At 49.0% G+C, this 17,575-nt stretch overlaps 3 protein-coding genes across 4 annotated transcripts; 1 reads left to right on the plus strand and 2 right to left on the minus strand.

Annotated features, from left to right (window-relative positions):
* The first annotated feature begins 998 nt into the window (after window positions 1–998).
* On the plus strand, window positions 999–17,296 carry LOC6554766 (sodium/hydrogen exchanger 9B2). 2 transcript variants are annotated; one of them, XM_026984029.1, is made up of 11 exons: window positions 999–1,062; window positions 1,428–1,697; window positions 7,657–8,077; window positions 12,011–12,298; window positions 12,357–12,539; window positions 12,624–12,799; window positions 12,890–12,996; window positions 14,842–15,030; window positions 15,632–15,775; window positions 16,062–16,163; window positions 16,897–17,296. In XM_026984029.1, exons 1-11 carry the CDS (start codon window positions 1,047–1,049, stop codon window positions 17,149–17,151), a joined length of 2,151 nt encoding a protein of 716 aa, XP_026839830.1. In that variant the 5' UTR covers window positions 999–1,046; the 3' UTR covers window positions 17,152–17,296. The 2 variants fall into 2 exon arrangements, with proteins under 2 accessions (XP_026839830.1, XP_001982202.2); XM_001982166.3 differs by lacking the exons at window positions 999–1,062; window positions 1,428–1,697 and adding an exon at window positions 5,473–5,669.
* LOC6554767 (odorant receptor 94b) lies at window positions 8,604–9,822 on the minus strand. Its single transcript, XM_001982167.1, has 2 exons — window positions 8,725–9,822; window positions 8,604–8,657 (listed from the first exon to the last, which is right to left on the minus strand). Exons 1-2 carry the CDS (start codon window positions 9,820–9,822, stop codon window positions 8,604–8,606), a joined length of 1,152 nt encoding a protein of 383 aa, XP_001982203.1.
* On the minus strand, window positions 10,595–11,852 carry LOC6554893 (odorant receptor 94a). The gene is made up of 2 exons (XM_001982168.2): window positions 11,083–11,852; window positions 10,595–11,026 (listed from the first exon to the last, which is right to left on the minus strand). Exons 1-2 carry the CDS (start codon window positions 11,823–11,825, stop codon window positions 10,606–10,608), a joined length of 1,164 nt encoding a protein of 387 aa, XP_001982204.1. The 5' UTR covers window positions 11,826–11,852; the 3' UTR covers window positions 10,595–10,605.
* Window positions 17,297–17,575: the final 279 nt, after the last annotated feature.

Genomic DNA, 17,575 nt, shown 5'->3' on the forward strand with positions numbered 1-17,575 from the left:
ATCAGGAAATTAAAAATATTCCGGCGAAGCAATTAAATTACGGCCACGGCGTGGGCCCAATGTGATGAGCACGTCAAAATGCAAATTGTCGGAAAACAATTTACAAGACAAGCGCAACTCTTTTCACTCGAAGGAAACATAATTGGTTTTCATGCTGATAAACATGAATAATTGATAACAAAACAAATAAAGCAGTGCTTCTCCATGAGCACAGCGCCACCTATTGTTCACGATTCATAGGGCGCATAGAGCTGAAATGGGACAGGTCGCGCACATTTCCCTGAATAAGTGAAAGCGTTTAATCAGGAAATGCTCGTGAGCGACACCCACGCATGGAAAATGCTCTATGATTGGAGGTCTATTAATAACGCGGCTATTCGCGCCTTATCTGCTCAGATAAATTATGATTGCATGACAATTATTTATCAACTAATTGGCTGCGCCTTAGAAAACTATGGGCACATGGAATCGCAGCTAAACGACCCCTTATAAATATGTAAGTGCCCCCACTTTTACCCCCAAAACCGACTCATTCCGCTCTTTTCGCCCGATAGGAAAGAAAACAGAAGGTTTGCTTTGCGCGCAGCTTGTTTGTTTGCCAATTAGTTTTAATCGAAGAGCGCTCGCTGGCAATCGCTTGTTTAAATTGCCGTTGCTTCTGCTTCTGCTTTTGCTTTTCTAATTAATGCGTTTGGCAAATATTGCCAGTGCATGTGCTGTAATAAAAAGAAGCTCCGAGTTCTCAAGCTACCCCTGGACTACAACTATTCCATTCCGCCTTTCCGCCGGTCGCGTCGCGCGTGTTCCATCCGCCTCTATATATATACTATATAGCCACTCGATTCTCGGGTTCGGTCAAGTGTATTCAGCCACTCAGCAGCGTTTCTCTTGGCCGTCAATTTGAGCCAAGAACAGTCGTACGTCATCGTGCTGTTTGCGTCAGCAGTTGTCGCTCTTTGGCTTATTTTCCGCATTTATTCACTCATTCACTCAAACACTCATTCACTCAGCTTTGTTGTGTTCTCGGAATTTCGCCGACATTCGACATGAGCAGCGATTCCGGTAAGCCCAATATTTGTATCTATGGCCATTTAGCACTGCCAGCTTTCGATACTCACTTTCGGCGCTAATTTACGAGTTTATGGTTAATCAATTAAATGCCAATTTTTGCCCAAGTGCCAATAACTAAATCGTGTGCAAATACGTGTGCTTCCACAAGTCAAAATGCTGGAAAATCAACTCTTTAATTTAATTTGGGCTGGGAAAATAAATGCACAAAATTTTTTTATATTATCAACTGTTTGATTAGCAAACCCTATGTATCATGCTTGATTTAAAATGTTGCCAAATAGCTGGAGACCTGTTTTTGTGCAACAAATATGAAATAATAATACAAATTAACTCCTTACATTTATGTTACTGCTCAGATGTATTGGACATAGTGGCCGGCAGTGAGGGTCCGCCCTTACAAGCCTTTCGCAACAGCAATCCCTTCGAGGAGCCCGACCAAAAGTCCTCCTGCCAGCAAGACCTTGAGCGGGATCGGGACGCCAATGTGACTCCATTGCACATGCTGCGGCGGGCCAGCGAAACGGTGACCGCCAGCATCCTGGAGCCGGAAAAGGAGCACCTGCTTGGCCAGAAGCCACAGGCGCCTCCGCGTGCCCATGGATCCAACGCGCCAAGCGCCTCCGAAGGTGAGTAATATGTTTAATTGCGCCCTGTCGTCATGGGGAGCTCGGAAAAATGCGGAGCCAAAGTATTTGTGCCGGAAATTCTTGCCTTTATGCAACCGTCCTCCGGATGTGTGGAAGCACAAAGAGGATGCTGAAGACAGAGACATCCAGCGGCACAGCTTCATGCCAACGCTTTGTTGGCCAGCCAAGCGAAGTGGCTCCGACAGCCAAGTGCACAATGCGTGCTCAGATATGCACATATGCACACAGCACATGCACACACATATGTATATTCATAGTTTGTTTATGCAAAGTTTTTGTTTCGTCGGCGAGATATCCTGGCAAAATCACAGCTCTTTCTGCGAGCTGGCAGGAGCTGATTGAGGCATTTCGATTTTAAGTGAACCGCACAATCACATCTTGCACAACGGCGAAGGCGGGTGGCGTATACGTAATATTTCCGCATATTGACGCCAGAATGTCTGCGATTGGCAGTGCAGTGCATCCACTGTCCCGGCTCAAACTCAAAGGCAGGCACTTCCTTGCATTCCTTCTGGTTTCTGCAAATTTTCAATGCCCTGTGTGGACCACCTTCGTTGGCCGAGGTTTTTGTTTACGTTGCTCTGTTTTGGCAGGTGGTCCTTGCTGGTTTTTGGCCCACAAGCGAGTGGCTAGTATTTTTGAAACTGCCGGAGCTGCAATTGTTTTGCGTTTTGCATCTGCTCAAATGCGGGTTTTCGCACTAGCCATTGCCAACTTTTTGGCAGCAGGATTTCCCCTTGGGCCAGCGCCATTGTGGCATTTTCGCACGAATAATGAGCCGTTTTAGTTGCGCCCAAATGCCCACAATCATGCAACTAACACGAGTGGCAAGAGCCCGCGGCGCTCGGCAAAGTATGTTCCCATGAATATGCATTAACCGGGGCTCATTTCCTGTGCATTCGTTTCGGAGTGCAGCTCTGATTCTGATACTGATTCCGATGCCCGTTTCCATTTGGAGCCTGACTCTGATTTGACTGCGAAAGTCATATTTAAATAGGTTTGCGCACCGCTGCAGGCAGCACTAATGCTCGCATGTGCAGGCACTCGTTTATATTAAATAAATTCCATTTAAATGCAGCGTTTGGGCCATTCCTCAAGCTCAACCTTGAATGGCTGAGCACCGCCATTCACCTGCCCACCTGCCACCTCCCACCTGCCACTTTTCAGCTGTCGCCTCTGCTTGTGAGTGAAACGGCGACATTTCTGTTAACTAAGCCAACATGATATACGCTTGGCACACAAACATTCACTCGTCTATTGATAAATGCAGTGCATTGCGCATTCGCCCCATCTGCCCGTGTGTGTGGCTGTGTGCCAGTCAGTTCATTACGTATACGCAGTGTGCGACATTTATAAATGCCAGCAAGACTGTGACTCAGCATAATGATTGCCAAATGAATGGGAGAATGTTAGCCGTCACGAAAGCCCTTTAGACGCCATTTCAATTGGCGCTGCTGCGTTCGCAGCTGTTGGCCCACTTTAGAGGCTCGAGTACTTTGGCTAAATCTGAAGGATCTGAAGGCACTTGCACTTGCGCCGCAGCTAATTACTAAAACTGCACTTACTCGCTCCCCCCACTTAACCTTTGACCACCTGCCAGACTTTGGCCGCTTAGTTTCTTTTTTCAATTTGTCGCTGTCTCTTATTTACCAGCAGGGTGCTGAATGGCGCTTGTGACCTCGTTTTCTCTACCACTTTTATGTAGCCTGCCAGCCTCGAGCCAAGAAAGTGCCAGTTTCCACTGATTTGCGATGTATGAGCGCTAAATTAGATGCGAATCGCTGGGGCGTGAGTTCATCTCTTGGCAGGAAGTGCGTGACAACGGAATGCAATCTTCTTCCACGCAAAGAAATTATTTCCCCAATGCGCAGCATGCAGCATGCAGCATGAGGCATGCAGCATGTGGAGTTGCATGGCGTGGAGAAATCAGGATTCAGGACGCGGCAAGGAAGCCGGCTGGTATAGTTAAAAGGTGGTACGCTTAAGTAAACATAAATAAAATAAATGTGTGCTGAGTACGGGCAAAGTGATTTGATATATAAGTATGCGCCAGGAACTCCGTGCTCCTGGGCATGGAAAAGCACGGAATAAGGAGTTGCAGAAGTCATCACAGATCGCAATTTCACGTTTAAACATATTGAAAAAGCAGCCAACGTTCGTCTGCAAATAATGAATAGTTGAATAAGTGATGTAAATTACTGGAGCTACACATACTCGCACTATATACCGAAGTAGAGCCCGTGTCAGGCAATTTATGGCACTTTTTGCTGAAATAACAATCTAAATGTTAAGTGACAGCAAAAAACTTTGCGCAACTTCGAGCAGAACTATAAATTCTCCATCAGACCCTAGCGAACTTTTTCAAAGTTGTTTAGTTTTCGGGCCGACGTTGTCTGGAAAACTGTTTGCCTCGCTTCCAATTAACACCTCAGATTCGCACTCGTACGCAATAGTCCGCACATGACAAGCGAATGACAAAAACTTTGGCTGCAACTGCAGCTGCAGCTGCAGCTGGAACTGGAGCTCCATGGATATGGCCATTACTTTTTTCCATCAGCACATCCTGCTGCTGCTGCGCTTCTCGTGACCAGTGGCATAATTTGTGTGGAAACTTCTTGGGCAATTGAAAAGCGAAAAGCGAAATGCGAAATGCGAAAGGCATCCAGTGCCTTGGCTTAAAATAACTTTTGCATTATTTTCGTGCCTGGTCACTTGAAAGTTGAAAGTTGCAGGAAATATGACAAGATAAAATGCCAAAAAAGTGCCCCGGGCAAGTGGGCGGAGCGTGCGGCGACAGGGGGGGCGTGGCCGTGCCACAGGAAGCTGCCAAAGGTAATAATCAATGGGGCGGGCGGCCAAAGAAGCCTTAATGACCTGCCCAACTTGCAGTGCAAGTTGGCTCAACGCTCCCCCGTTTTCTCGAGTGCAGCGCATGAATATGAAATATGAAATATCACAGCAGCGGCAGGACCTCCGAAAGTGCTGCCTTACAATACCTGAGAACGCTATCTTCGCCGACACCTTTGCACAATTTATGCAGCATTTTTTCGCCGGGCGGAGACAGAAAAAATAGACAGAAAAGTAAGTGCCGCAAAAACTTTTAAATGAGCCACATAATTCAAAAAGATGGAGAAGAAATCTTGCCTCTGTTATCATTTCGCTCCTCCCCCCGAGCGCCATTTGAGTTTCGGTTTGTTGCGACGGAGATATTTTAAATTAATTAGCAGAACTTAAATATTTGTTGTAGTTCAAACGCGAACTTCGCATTGAACTGGTAAATATTCAATAAGCTCGCAGCCATAATGAACTCAACCGAAATCCCACTGAACCCAGAGTTTAGCCCTCTGAAATGGCAAATATTTGCAGGGCGCACATAAGTTTCCCATTGGTTATGGCTAATTAATTGATAAGCAAATGCTTCGGGCCAAATAAGTGTTTATGTTGCAGAGCGGCGGGGATTACAAATTGCCACCTACTGCCCACTTTAAGACTACAATCTCGGCGTGATGTATTACGGGCACAGCCTGATCTCGATTGGATTTTCGTAATTAGCACCTTCGATTCCATAATCCCATATGTTCTCGTTATCACACAATCCCGCTCGGTTTGCCCGCTAATTTCAAGTTGTTAGGCAAATATTTTGCTGGCTCACTCGCGTGGCTATGAGAGCGTCGCTACTTCCCAGATATATGTTTTTTATTAGCATAAGATAAAGTATATATATGTCAGTCCGAGGCTGTGGAGCTATCCGCTTGGGAGAGCTGGCATCTCAGTTGTCCGCCGCCATTGAACGCGATTAGTCGGTGTTCGGCGCTAAAATTGTGCAGTTCGGTGAAACGGTGGCAATAAAATAGCACTCTCTGCTGAATCGGAATATGTGATGAATGTGAATATAGTTAGTTTTATGGGCGCTTTGGCTAACGCAATCTAATTTAATTATACGCCGTGCAGGTAAGCCCCCACAACGTCGGAAAAACCATAATTTTCCAACTCTCGTCATTGTGTTTATTGTTGCAATTCAGAATTTGTATGAGCGCGTTGAGCTTTACAGAGCATAAATGCTCACATGCTCGTTATTGTTTTAAAAAGTTTGTATATTTATTGCGTGCTCTGGCCTTCCGCGTTGCAAAGCAGATTACTTTATTATTTCAAATGAAACTATAATTAAAATTATGCGCTGTTCTGGTTGTTACACTGCGAAGAGACCGGCGTTTTACCCTTTGTCGCAGATTATTTCGATTGCCGCTGTTTTGCAACGCGTTATCTCCGCTTCCATCAGCTGTTTAATTTGTTTATTTATTTGTTCAGTCTGAGGGGGCGAAACAAATGCAGAGTTGAACCTGATAGTGGATCGACCTTGAAACAATTAGTAGGTATCAATAGGAGGTCACACTTTTGGTACCTCAGTGTGATTGGATTTATTTTCCCAGCTTGAGAAGCTAATCATATTGCATTTTCCTGACTTCCTTATTAATATTCATACTATATATTAGATTATATAGCTTAACGCCAGCTAGTAAATTCCCATCCGAAAATAATGCCTTTTTGGAACCCTTCGTCTGCCTGCCGCACTCATTTGAATCGAAATTAAGTAGAGCTCTAATTTCATTTGCGGCTGTAATAATCCGAGCTCTATTAGTTGCCACTTCACAGCACAGATCCAATATTTGTGCCGCTGCATTATGACACCCAATTAGCAGCGGCAATCAATTTAGGCGTGTGTGGCACAGAGGCGCATGACGCACTGAATCACAGGCGACACGTGATCGATGGACCAGCACGCAAATACAAATGTATATGTATAATATAGCATATAGAATCGAGCACTGCAGCATTCAGAGTTCGCACCGGCGGGAATTCGAGAATTGGCGCTAAATATTTGCGCACAATTAACACGTAGCCATTCGAGTGGTGGCAAATGACAAGCAGATTGTCTTTTCAAATCAAACACAAACAGGGCCCAAACAAAAAAGGGCAAAGAAACTGGCAGCTGGAATCAAATCAAATCAAATCAAGTGCTGATTGCACAGCCCATGTGGCAGCAACACACAGGCGGCAGACAGTGTGAACTCTGCATAATAATTGAGATGTGAAGTGGATTGTAAATTCTTGTTATTAGAACGGCGCTTCAAATGCAAATATCAGTCTCCACTCCAAATAGCCGCCGTGAAGGAGGCGTCAATTGCTGGAAAGCTCGGCGGCATTAAGTGCGCTAATTATAAATGGAAATATTTATGTATTTCCTAGCACCTAGCACCTATCCACCTGAATAGGCATCCACCTACCATCCAGCGCCTTTTCCGCCTCTCGCAAGCTGTGAAATTGTCGCGGCAACAATGAAGCCAATTATGGAGGCACCTGGCTACTGTCTACTGTCTACTGTCGTCTGGCTGGCTGGGTGCGCCTCATCCTGCCGCTCGTCCTTGTGCTCGTCCTGGGCCAGGTGAAGACAGCTTCCTGCCGGCAGCGGTGCTCCTGACGTCCTTCTCGCCGACGTGCCTCCTCGGCGGCACAATCAACGGCTGTCAATCTTTGTTGCAATCTTCATTTCGCCACCGCCTCGAGTGGCGGGAGTGGCTGTGTGTCGGCTGCACTTTGCCATTTAAGCGATCCGACTGCTGTTGGGCTTTCGTTATGCATGAGCAGCGGGAATGAATGCCAAATGGGCTAAATGCGCCAGTTTGGCGCTTAGCAGGCGGTCGATGGTCCTGCTCCATTTTGCAAGGCCAAGGCGAAGTGAAATAAGAGCTAAATAGAGTGTTCTATGTAGTTAGCCAATGCATGTCAGGTTTTAAAGCTCTAGTATTAATAAGATCCTTCAAAATCTAGCCCATCTCCACATGTGCTCCCTTTAGGACTGCAGAACCTACCAGCGATTACCGCTCTCCCAGTGAAAGACGTATCTATTAAGGCATTTAAATCTCTTTGCCACTTACAGCAAAGCGCAGCAGACAGCAGCCGTATCAGTGGCAGCTGCAACAGCAACAGCAGCAGTACAAAAGCAGCAGCAGCAGCAGCAGCAGGGCACAGGCGCCAGGTGACAACATGACACAAGGAGCCGCGCCGCAGGACTCGCAGGGCGACATCCTGCCCACCCGCCCGCTGCATACCAAATTAGACATACAGAAAATCCCGGAGGATGAGGCGGGCGCAGACGCCGCACAAAGCGCTGCAACAATAATTTTAACGCCGACATCATTAAATTTAACAAATACAACACAGAATGTGGCCGCCAACAATGCGGGCAACTCCAACTCCAACTCCAACTCCAGCTTTGGCCCAGGATCCGCGGCCGGCTACCCAGCTGCGAACCCAACTCCGGGCGGAGTCCGTGGCGACGAGTACAAAGGGCCCAAGTGGTAAGTGAAAAGCTCATGTGGCCAGCACTGCGGGCGGAGGTGGGGCCGCCATTGTGCGGATTTGTGCTTAACCCTTTGAATGCACTTCCGGCGGGACAGCAGCGCCGCCATTCACACTTGCCATGCACGCGTTTTTCGCATATCCGTTGGCTGCCATTCTTTGCTTCTCGTTTCGCATTTTGTATTTTGTATTTTGTACTTCTTTTGTGCGCCAACAATGTCGTCGTCGTGGAAGTTGGCGGCGCGTGCTTCCGCTGGATTTGAGCGGGAAGATGGCGCGGGATTGGGGTCCTGCGGATCCCGTTAGCAGGCATATCTCATTCCCAAACACCATGCCCACGTCTAGTCGCAGGCTAGCCCGGTTTCTTGTTCCCTTTTTGGCTGCGACACTTAGTTTAATAGCTGGCGAAATGCCTTGTTGGCTGCAGGCGTTTATTCCTCGTGTTCACAACAACGGGGCGTATGAGTTACAGCGTTACGTATCCGACCCGTGGGTGCGTTTCCATTGCAGTGGGTGCGTTTCCCTCTACTTGGATATCTTCAGCAGCAGGGCGAAGAAGGTGTAGGCATTGTTGATGGTCTGCCAAAAGCGGGGGTTAAAGAGCAGAAATATATTTAGATTATTCAAACTTTTGCGAACACCTTACCCTCACAAAGATGGGCAGTCCTATTTCGAAGAACACCCCAGCTCGCACCTTCACCGGCCGCTTGAGCAGCTCCATGTAGCAGTTGAGCAGCTTGCGCGTGCCCACGGAGTACTCCAGCCAGTTGGCACCGAAGACACTGTTGGTCAGTGCACTGGCGTGAAAGGTCAACTCGTTGCCGTAGTAGCAGGGTAGGAAAATCTGGATGATCATGACGGCCACGAACTGCACGGTGGTCACGAAGAGTCCAGGTCGCTGCTTGAAGCCCATGTGCACCAGTCGGTAGGCACTGAAGCAGATGATGAAGGCACTGAAGACCACTTGGGATAGAACATATGGCGACACTAGCACTTCGCACTTCCTGGTCAAGCGGCGCACCTTGGAGTGCAGCTGGAAAATGCGGCGCAACTCCGGCTTGGCCTTCTCCTCGGTGGCATTTTTCAAGGCCTCCAGTCGCATTCCCAGCAGCCTGAAGAGCGAGGCGATGTGGAACATGAAGTAGCAGCCCAAGGTGTCCAGCAGGATGTTCGATAGACAGCACAGGGTCATGGCCACCACATTGTAGCCCCAGGCGTAGAAGTATCGCTGCCTGGTGCGCCACTCGAACGGCACGTAGTAGCCGAAGGGCAGCTCGTAATCCTCCTGGAAAAATACGCTTACATATCCCATGGCAGCCACGATAAGGCTGCCTCCAATGTAGCAGTAAAAAATTCTCTTAAAATCCCTTTGATTTTGCTGCCAGAATCGGATTTCCTCGGAGGTGCGCAGATTAAATGCGGGATCGTGTTGCAATTCGTGGATGAGATTAGCAGCTTCATGGCGTCGATACCAAATATTCAGCAGTTTGGTGACCAAAGCCAGTTCGGTTATGGACATGTACAGAACTTGGCCAGCTTCCTCAAAATCCGATGAGGTCACAGCTTCATACCACATGAGGCCAATATACGTGAAGGTGAATGGAAGGTGCAGCACTAGAGGATATATGCGTTTTAGCCAGGTTAAGGCTCCATCTTCGCCCTCCTTTTCCCATTTAAGATGTCCTATCCAGCGTTGGATCACCAGAAGTGTCTGGATGGCGCTTAGGCGATTTGTAGACTCCATTTGCAGCTTAATTTTGATCTATTTTATGAAAAGTTCTGAAGATTTTTAGGGCTTTTATAGCCGTTGAGTTTTAATAGCCTTATTGGGTAAGTTAGTGGACATTTTTTTGGATTTTGGGTGAACTAGGGTGGTATCAATAAACTTTTCCCTCGCTGAACTCTCTTTTTACGTCCTAGTTCACTCCAAGCGCCTGGACATTCTGCTGGCATCTTTAAAACAATATTTATTTGCTGATGATTATGTTACATTTTGAGGAACCGGTTCATTTTGTGAGCTTAGTTCCCAATACGTTCCGTCCCTGATTTCCTTAGGTAACCAGCCAAATATTTACATGTACAACTAATGAGCAGGGCAATTACAATAATTAGCTTACTGACATTACCACACGTTAATTGTTGGCCGCTACTAAATGGCTAAGACACGCAATTGGAAGCAGGAATGTTGGGGGCAGAACTCATCATACCTTACTCATTTCCAAATGCGACGATGTATCATCAGTGCAGTGAAGCCTGTGCAGCGGTGAAGATGTCACATGTCACAGAAATTAATATGTTTTCGATATTAACCTTAACTGGAATAAGCTTGAATATGTTCAATAGGGTTTTATGCTCTTGGAATTTAATGAAATTGATAGCAGGGCTTTCGAAGCGACTTCCAGTATGTAAACTTATACTTGTGACTTAGTATGTCATGATATATGAGGTGATTAGTGGTGTTCCATTCCTTCAATTCAAATAACATGTATTTCAGATATAAGCAGCCATATTTATTTAAAGTGCCGTGTTACTTTGAGACATTCAGTAGTAAAGCCAAGAAACTGTAGGCGTTGTTGATGGTCCTAACAAAAATGGGCAGACCCACGGCGAAGAAGCTGCCAGCCCGGATGGCCACAGGTTTCTTCAGGTGCTCCATGTAGGCAGTGAGTAGCTTGCGAGTCGGCGGCCGAGATTCCAGCCAGTTGGTGTGGTACACCTCGTTGGTCAGCTGGTTGGCATACACGGTTATCTCGTTGCCGTAGTAGCAGGGCAGGTAGATCTGCAGGATCATCACACTGACGAACTGCAGCATGGATATAAACTGGCCGGGATTATCGCGGATCCCCACGTGCTGCAGGCGGTAGCCACTGAAGCAGATGATCAGGGCGCTCAACACGATCTGGGACAGAATATAGGGAGATACAATGCTCTGGCAGGTCAGGGTCAATCTGCAAGAGAAAAAGATATAGCAAGCGACAGTGCGCGATGTTGAGGCATACTAAACCTCCTAATCCTGCGATGCAATAGGAAGATGGCACGCAGCTCCTTGCCAAACATGGCATCATCCTGCATATTCTTCAGTTCCCTCAAGCGCAGACCGAGCAGTCGGTATAAGAGGGAGATATGGAAGAGGAAGTAGCAGCCCAGGGTGTCCAGGGTGATGTTGGAGATGCAGGTCAGCGTCATGCCCGCCATGTCGTAACCATAGGCGAACCAGTACCTGCTCTCGTTCTGCCACTCGAAGGGCACGTAGTAGGCGAAGGGTAGCTCGTAGTCCTCCAGGAAAAGTACTCCCGTGCAGCCACTGTACACCACGCCCAAGCTGATCAGGATGTAGATGTAGAAGAACCACCTGAACAATCGCTGCTCCCGGCGCCAGAAGTCCACCTCCTCCTGGCTGTGCAGCTGGTAGGCCGGAGCGTATTGGAACTCCTGCATCAGCCGCCAGGCTTGGGTGCGATGATGCCAAATACTGAGGATTTTCACCACCAAAGCCATCTGGGTGATGGACATGTAGAGAACCTGGCCAGCCTGCTCCAGGTTGCTCGAGATGAAGGCCTCCAGCCACATGAGTCCGATAAAGGCGAAGGTAATGGGCAGGTGCAGCAGAAGGCGATAGTGGCGCCTCACAAAACCGCTGAAAGTCCACTCCTCTTCCGATTTCAGGGACCAGGGCCAGAGGCCAAATAGTTGCATGACCCGGAGAATGAGGCGCATGGCTTCAATGCGATCCTGGTGGTCGTCCATTGTGCTTAGTCCTAGCTCTGTTTTCCCGGGGCCGTCAGCTTTTATAGCTCCAAGTGGGGCTCGATAATTAGCGGCAATTATGTGTACCCCATACCTGGAGAAAGGAACACATGATACTGTTTCCTCAGTTTGCTCGGAACCTTTCTGGCCATTGGTTTAACTCTTTCCGTGAACTCGCCCTTCAGGTGGCTGTACATCCGTTCGCATTGGGTGAACACTTCCGAGCTGGTGGCCCTGCTGGCCATTTTCCTGGGCCTCTGGGCCATGGCCTGGGTGCTGCTGCCGGAGTACTCCCAACCACCGACCGCCATCATGCGCATTGCATTCCTCTTCGTGGGCGCCCAGATCGCCGGCATCCTGGTCACCTTTGTCCACCTGCCCGACATGCTGGGCATGCTGTTCTTCGGCGTACTGTACGCCAACCTGGGCCTGGCCAACTTCGAGGGCTACCAGAAGTTCGAGCTGTTCCTCAGGTAAGATTTCCCGCAAGTGCGTATTACATTTAATCCGGCTTTCTTTGCCGCTGCGTAGGGAGATGGCCCTGATCAACATCATGCTGCTGGCTGGCCTCGGGCTGGACGGAGACGCCTTCAAGCGGCTGTGGTTCATGATACTCCGCTTGACCCTTCTGCCCACAATTGTGGAGGTGGCGGCCATCGCCGGACTGGCCAACCTGACACTCTCGATGCCCTGGCTGTGGGGCATCGCCCTGGGGTAAGTCAATGAGCTAATGGAACACTTGGATTATCGGACGGCCTAATGGATTAATGGTACTGATTACTTGGGGTAATGTTGCAGCCTGGTCATCACCGCCGTGTCCCCCAACGTGGTCGTCACCGTGATGCTGAAGCTGAAGGAGGATCGACTCGGGCTGAACAGCGGCATCCACACGCTCATCTACGCCATGACCACGTGCAACGATGTGGTAGCCATCTTCATGTTTGGCGTGATAATCAGCGTAATATTCTCAACGAGTGCGTGCCACCCGTCGTGACCGGGCATCGGCATCAGAGTCCCAGCCAGAATCCCAGTTAAATAAACCCCCACTCCGCTTCCACTTCCAGCCTCGCTCACCCAGCAAGTGCTGCAGGGCCCCATTGGCATCGGGATTGGACTCGTTTTTGGCTATCTCTACGGCTCGCTGCTCCAGTACTTGCCGTCCCGGAGCGCGGTAAGCTGCCAGACAAAGGCGCGGACCTAGACGCAGCTCGTCCTTCGCGTCCTCGAGCGGGCTGCACTTAAAATGCACATTCAGTGAACACTTAGACACTCAATCAGCGCATTTAATGATGCAAAACGCGCGCCAGTCTCCAGAGGCGAGCGGCTGGGTGGGGCATGTGGGCGCTGTGCCATATGTACGGCTGCACTGGGGGAAACGGGTGGCGACTGAACTAGTTTCGCAACATCTGACAGTGTCAGCTCAATTTGCAAATGCTGCATTTTAAGCAAAGTTCTGGCAGTAACCATCCATTCTTCCCGTTGGAATCGATCACATGGCACACTGTGTAGCAGTACGTATTGGTGCTATTTTTTCGCGCAGTGCTGGCTTCCCCCTTCGCGGCTGTTTGTGTGGGTGCATTTTGCATAAAAAGACACTTACATGCATAGCGGCAACGACAACGACAACGGCAACGGCGAAGCTGGCGACATTTGCGACGACAGTTACTGCCAGCATCTATGTGAAGTTATGCCGGGGACATCGCGGCAGCCGCAGCCAGAGCCACAAACTCATTGCCGCAACTTACACCGCTAATGGCGCGCATAATCAAACGCCATGGGTGGTGCATGCTGCATGCTGCATGCTGCATGCCACCCAAGCCATCAAAACCCACCCTTGCAACCTCCGTGCACACACACTCCCGTCGAGTTCTCATAACTTTTGTTTTCTGCAAGTCGCGCTCGCCTTTGCCACCGTCAAGTGGCATCCACACCCACATCCGCATCCGCATCCACGCAGTGCTGCAGTTTGTACAAAAATTTCACGCTGAGCGCCGCTGAAGTTGCATCCTTGCATATTTCACACACCCACTCACCTCGTGCCGCCCATCAAGCGCACCAAGCACATATATACACAGCACATATATACCCATGTATATACGTCCTCGGGCTATTCGCTGTCAGCTCCCAAGGGGGCGAGGATGGGCTGCTTGTGGGTGGCTGTCATCAGGCCTCGGTTTTGGGCTCCTTTCTCAGGCTCCTTTCGCATGTCATTGCTACCGCCTTTATTTTATTATTATTGCGCAGTGCTCTGTAATTTCGCATTCAACGTCACCTTTTGCCACTTTTTTTGCGCCCAAGCCAGTTGACAGTGTTTTTCAATAAGATATTCGCGCAAAAGTTGTAGTTCAAGGAGGTGGCGGAAACGCAAGTTGGAAAATTAAGTGTGCCGGCGTGAAAGGAAACTTGAGTTTCCCACCTTATAATAAAGCCTGGCAAGCTAACGATGTGCTGCCAAAGTCAATTTCATGCCATTTTACTAGAACGAGCAGTTTATAGTTAAATACAAATAGCTTGACGGGTGGGGCGTAAAATTGAATTGCAGCCGTTTGCGGCGTAGTTGCAAAATCACCGGCTAAATTAAAAAAGATTCCAATCAGCCAGCAAAACTGGCGACTTGAAAACTTGACACTGCAGCTATTACAAAATAGCCGAAAACTCCGGCTGAGAAAACATTGTTGCAGGCGAGATTTATCAGATCTGAAGCCCTGGAACTCATTTTAGTGCAATTTTTCGAGCTGGCAAAACTGGTATATATATGCTAAAACGAAAACAGGGCGACAGGACGCAGGACACAGTACAGTATCCTTTTCCTCGCTTTTACTGCACTGCAGCACACGTTGCGTATACGCAACTGACCGCACACGCAAAACACAAACAATGGTGCAAAAAAAGCACAAAAAGCAGTTTCCATCAGAGTTTTGTAAAGTGATTTCGCCATTTTTTCCCACTCAGCCGCCTAACTCACCTGTTTTGCCATTCACCCGCTTCATATCTGTCCTTGCTCGCATCCTTGCAGACGTACGCAAATGGCCTCCGCTTCGTCCTCACCGTCTTGGGCGGCACCATCGCCGTGATGGGCAGCCGCGTCATCGGCTATACCTCGGCCGGAGCCCTGGGTTGTGTAACGACCGCCTTTATTGCGAGGATTGGCTGGCGGCGGGAGGAGGCCAGGCTGACGGCCCAGCAGCTGCAGGCCCAGCAAACTGTGAGTATCCTGCACTGCGAAGTATTTCGGGGCATATCTCTATATATAATATATAACCCTATTCCTGAAGAAACTAAACATCTAGACTGGGAGACAAGTTTTTCCGCCATATCCATATAACTCACTCAGAGTTTCCTGCTCTGTCCAGAATCGAAGAAAAGAAGTCCAGTCGGCTAACTCCCTGAGCTGGAGACTTTGGCCTCTGCCGCCACTTTTGCGTTTCTGAGTGCTTTTTCCCTGCTTTCGGGCCAAGAAAAATGCTCCCTGGCAATAGTGCTATTTTTTAGGCCTGCGCCGCTGCAGCTGTAAAAAGCGGCTGTGTGCGGGATTTCTGCTAGGTAATTTGTGACATCACGTCCTTGTCCCATGTCAGAGTTGACTGCCGGCTCTCGATTTGTTTCGAGCATGTGTTTTTCCTTTCTATTCCTGTGCGGAACGTCCGCCTTTCATTTACCTTTGCCCCAAACTTTTAACCCAGATGCTGGCCAGGCGCCTCTTAAGCCGATTGGCCGGCTTGCCCGGGAAGTCAGGACGTGCTTTAACTGGGCAACATGATGGATCGGGCCACGATCTAACTGCAACTTATTGATTCCCCTTGCAGGCGAGTGTGCCCAAGCGACTGGACCTCATGTGGAAGTTCCTCAAGCCCGTCTCGTTTGCGCTCATCGGCAAGGAAATTAATTTCAACGTGCTGCAGGGCCATGTAATCGGTTATGGCGCATTGTTGGTGCTCGTCGGAAGTTTGGTAATTAAAATGGTCGCCGGAGGCGCGGCCGGCGGTGCAACAACTGCTCGTCCCGGCCACTTATTTCATTTCTTTCTGACCCATCGGACCGGCGGTGTGGCGCCACCCATCCAGGCATCCATTTTGGTCAGAACGCAGACCAAGTGGAGATTCCGGTTGGGCGTGGCGGGTGAACCGAAATGAAAATGTTCCGGGACCGCAATGCAAATGTTACCTGCGAGCTCACAGAAAAACGTGGGCTGAAAAAAGCGCCCAGAGATGACCACTTTCTTGTTCTTGTTTTCAGTTTCGCCTGGCTTTTGCATATTTATCCACATATGGCGGAAATCTGTCGAGAAAGGAACGTGCCTACATTACAATTTCCGGTTTTCCCAAAGCAACTGTCCAAGTAAGTTTCCCGTTCCGCGTGTCATGTTGCTGCGGTTCCCAGTCCCCCCTTTCTCCCTTCCACTTTACCCACTACCCCCACCGTTTCCATTTTCCATTTCCCATTTCCCATCCGTTGTCTCCCGCCTGGTGGCGCTTTTTATTTCATTGCCGGCCATTTCACTCGCTTGCCACGAGCAGACTGACCATCGTCCTGGTTGTCCTGCTTGTCCTGGTTGTCCTGGTTGTCCGGCTTGTCCTGGCTGCCCTGGCTGGTGTTTTCCCCATGCTTAAGTTATACACGTATTTGCAGGTCATGTTCTCTGGGCCAGCGACAGAGTCAGAGTCAGAGCCGGAGTCAGAGCCAGAGTCATCGCAGGACCTGCTCCTGCGGCTGCAGTTGGCATGCCAGCCTTTTGTTTGCAGTTTAACCGCAAGCGGACATTTTGTTTATGTCGCCTGAGCAGGCGAGTGTGCGTCTGTGGCTTACAGAAATTTAAATGTTACGCTGGCTTACTTACTTAGCCAAAAATCCAGAGAAAGAGAGCCAAAAACCAGGACGGCGGTCGGTCGCAAGTGTGCCCTAATATGTGGTGCATATTTCACTGTCCACTGTCCACCTTTTTCCTACTGATTTAATTAAAATGGCACAGCAAACTGCATTTCATCTGGCACCGCTGCAAATCACATATCACTCATACGCAGCGGTGGCCGCTGCTTATTACGAGCCCCCGCTAACCCTCTCGTTCCCCTAGGCCGCCTTGGGTCCAGTGGCCTTGGACATGGCACGCGCGGCCAGCGTGGCCAGTGCGGAGCAGCTTGCTCTGGCCGGGAATGTGCTCATCATCTCGGTGCTGGCGATTATATTCACCGCCCCGCTGGGCGCCATTCTCATGCTGCGGCTAGCGCCCTATTGGCTCAAACACGGCGATGCAGTGGAGGCGGCGGACTCCCCGGCCACGCCCACCGCCCCGGCGCTGGGCAGCAAGAATTCCTCGAAGGGGACATAGCTTCGGGTTGATCTGAGGCCGAAACTTTTAATCCATGCCGTACTTAGGCAGCCATTCCAGACGTACTTATACTTACGTGTACTTGGGTATTACGCTGTTCAAATAAAAGTAAATGCGAAAAGTTAGCACGCATATTTTGCTCGCAGGTTCGTTTTTCAATTCATTGCCAATTGGAAGCACCTTTTTTATGGTTCGGAAATTGCCAGTTATTTGCTTACTTCTCGGCCGGGTTCTTAAATTTCGTCGAATTAACAAAGTTTGGCCTAATCCCGCAGGACTAATGCCCCAAATGGCAACTTGGCCGACTGGGATTTTATTGTTTTTGCTGTCCCTGCAAATAAGAAAGCTTTCGGCACCTAATTATGACAGAATCTGTGTTAATCCCGAGCTTCGAGCCCTGCTAATTGGTTTTATAATTAATTTT

This window comes from Drosophila erecta, unplaced genomic scaffold, assembly GCF_003286155.1.
Source record: "Drosophila erecta strain 14021-0224.00,06,07 unplaced genomic scaffold, DereRS2 tig00000000-arrow-pilon, whole genome shotgun sequence".
NCBI classification, from domain to species: Eukaryota; Metazoa; Arthropoda; class Insecta; order Diptera; family Drosophilidae; genus Drosophila; species Drosophila erecta.

What these genes read in the sequence shown, in the direction of transcription:
- LOC6554766 (XM_026984029.1), top strand. An exon ending in CGCGCCAAGCGCCTCCGAAG is followed by an intron (nt 1,698 to 7,656) that starts GTGAGTAATATG and finishes TGCCACTTACAG; the next exon opens with CAAAGCGCAGCAGACAGCAG. An exon ending in CAGCGTAATATTCTCAACGA is followed by an intron (nt 12,800 to 12,889) that starts GTGCGTGCCACC and finishes TTCCACTTCCAG; the next exon opens with CCTCGCTCACCCAGCAAGTG.
- LOC6554767 (XM_001982167.1), bottom strand. Translation starts at nt 9,822, where the DNA reads ATGGAGTCTACAAATCGCCTAAGCGCCATCCAGACACTTCTGGTGATC. An exon ending in GACTGCCCATCTTTGTGAGG is followed by an intron (nt 8,658 to 8,724) that starts GTAAGGTGTTCG and finishes CGCTTTTGGCAG; the next exon opens with ACCATCAACAATGCCTACAC.
- LOC6554893 (XM_001982168.2), bottom strand. Translation starts at nt 11,825, where the DNA reads ATGGACGACCACCAGGATCGCATTGAAGCCATGCGCCTCATTCTCCGG. An exon ending in TTGCATCGCAGGATTAGGAG is followed by an intron (nt 11,027 to 11,082) that starts GTTTAGTATGCC and finishes TTTCTCTTGCAG; the next exon opens with ATTGACCCTGACCTGCCAGA.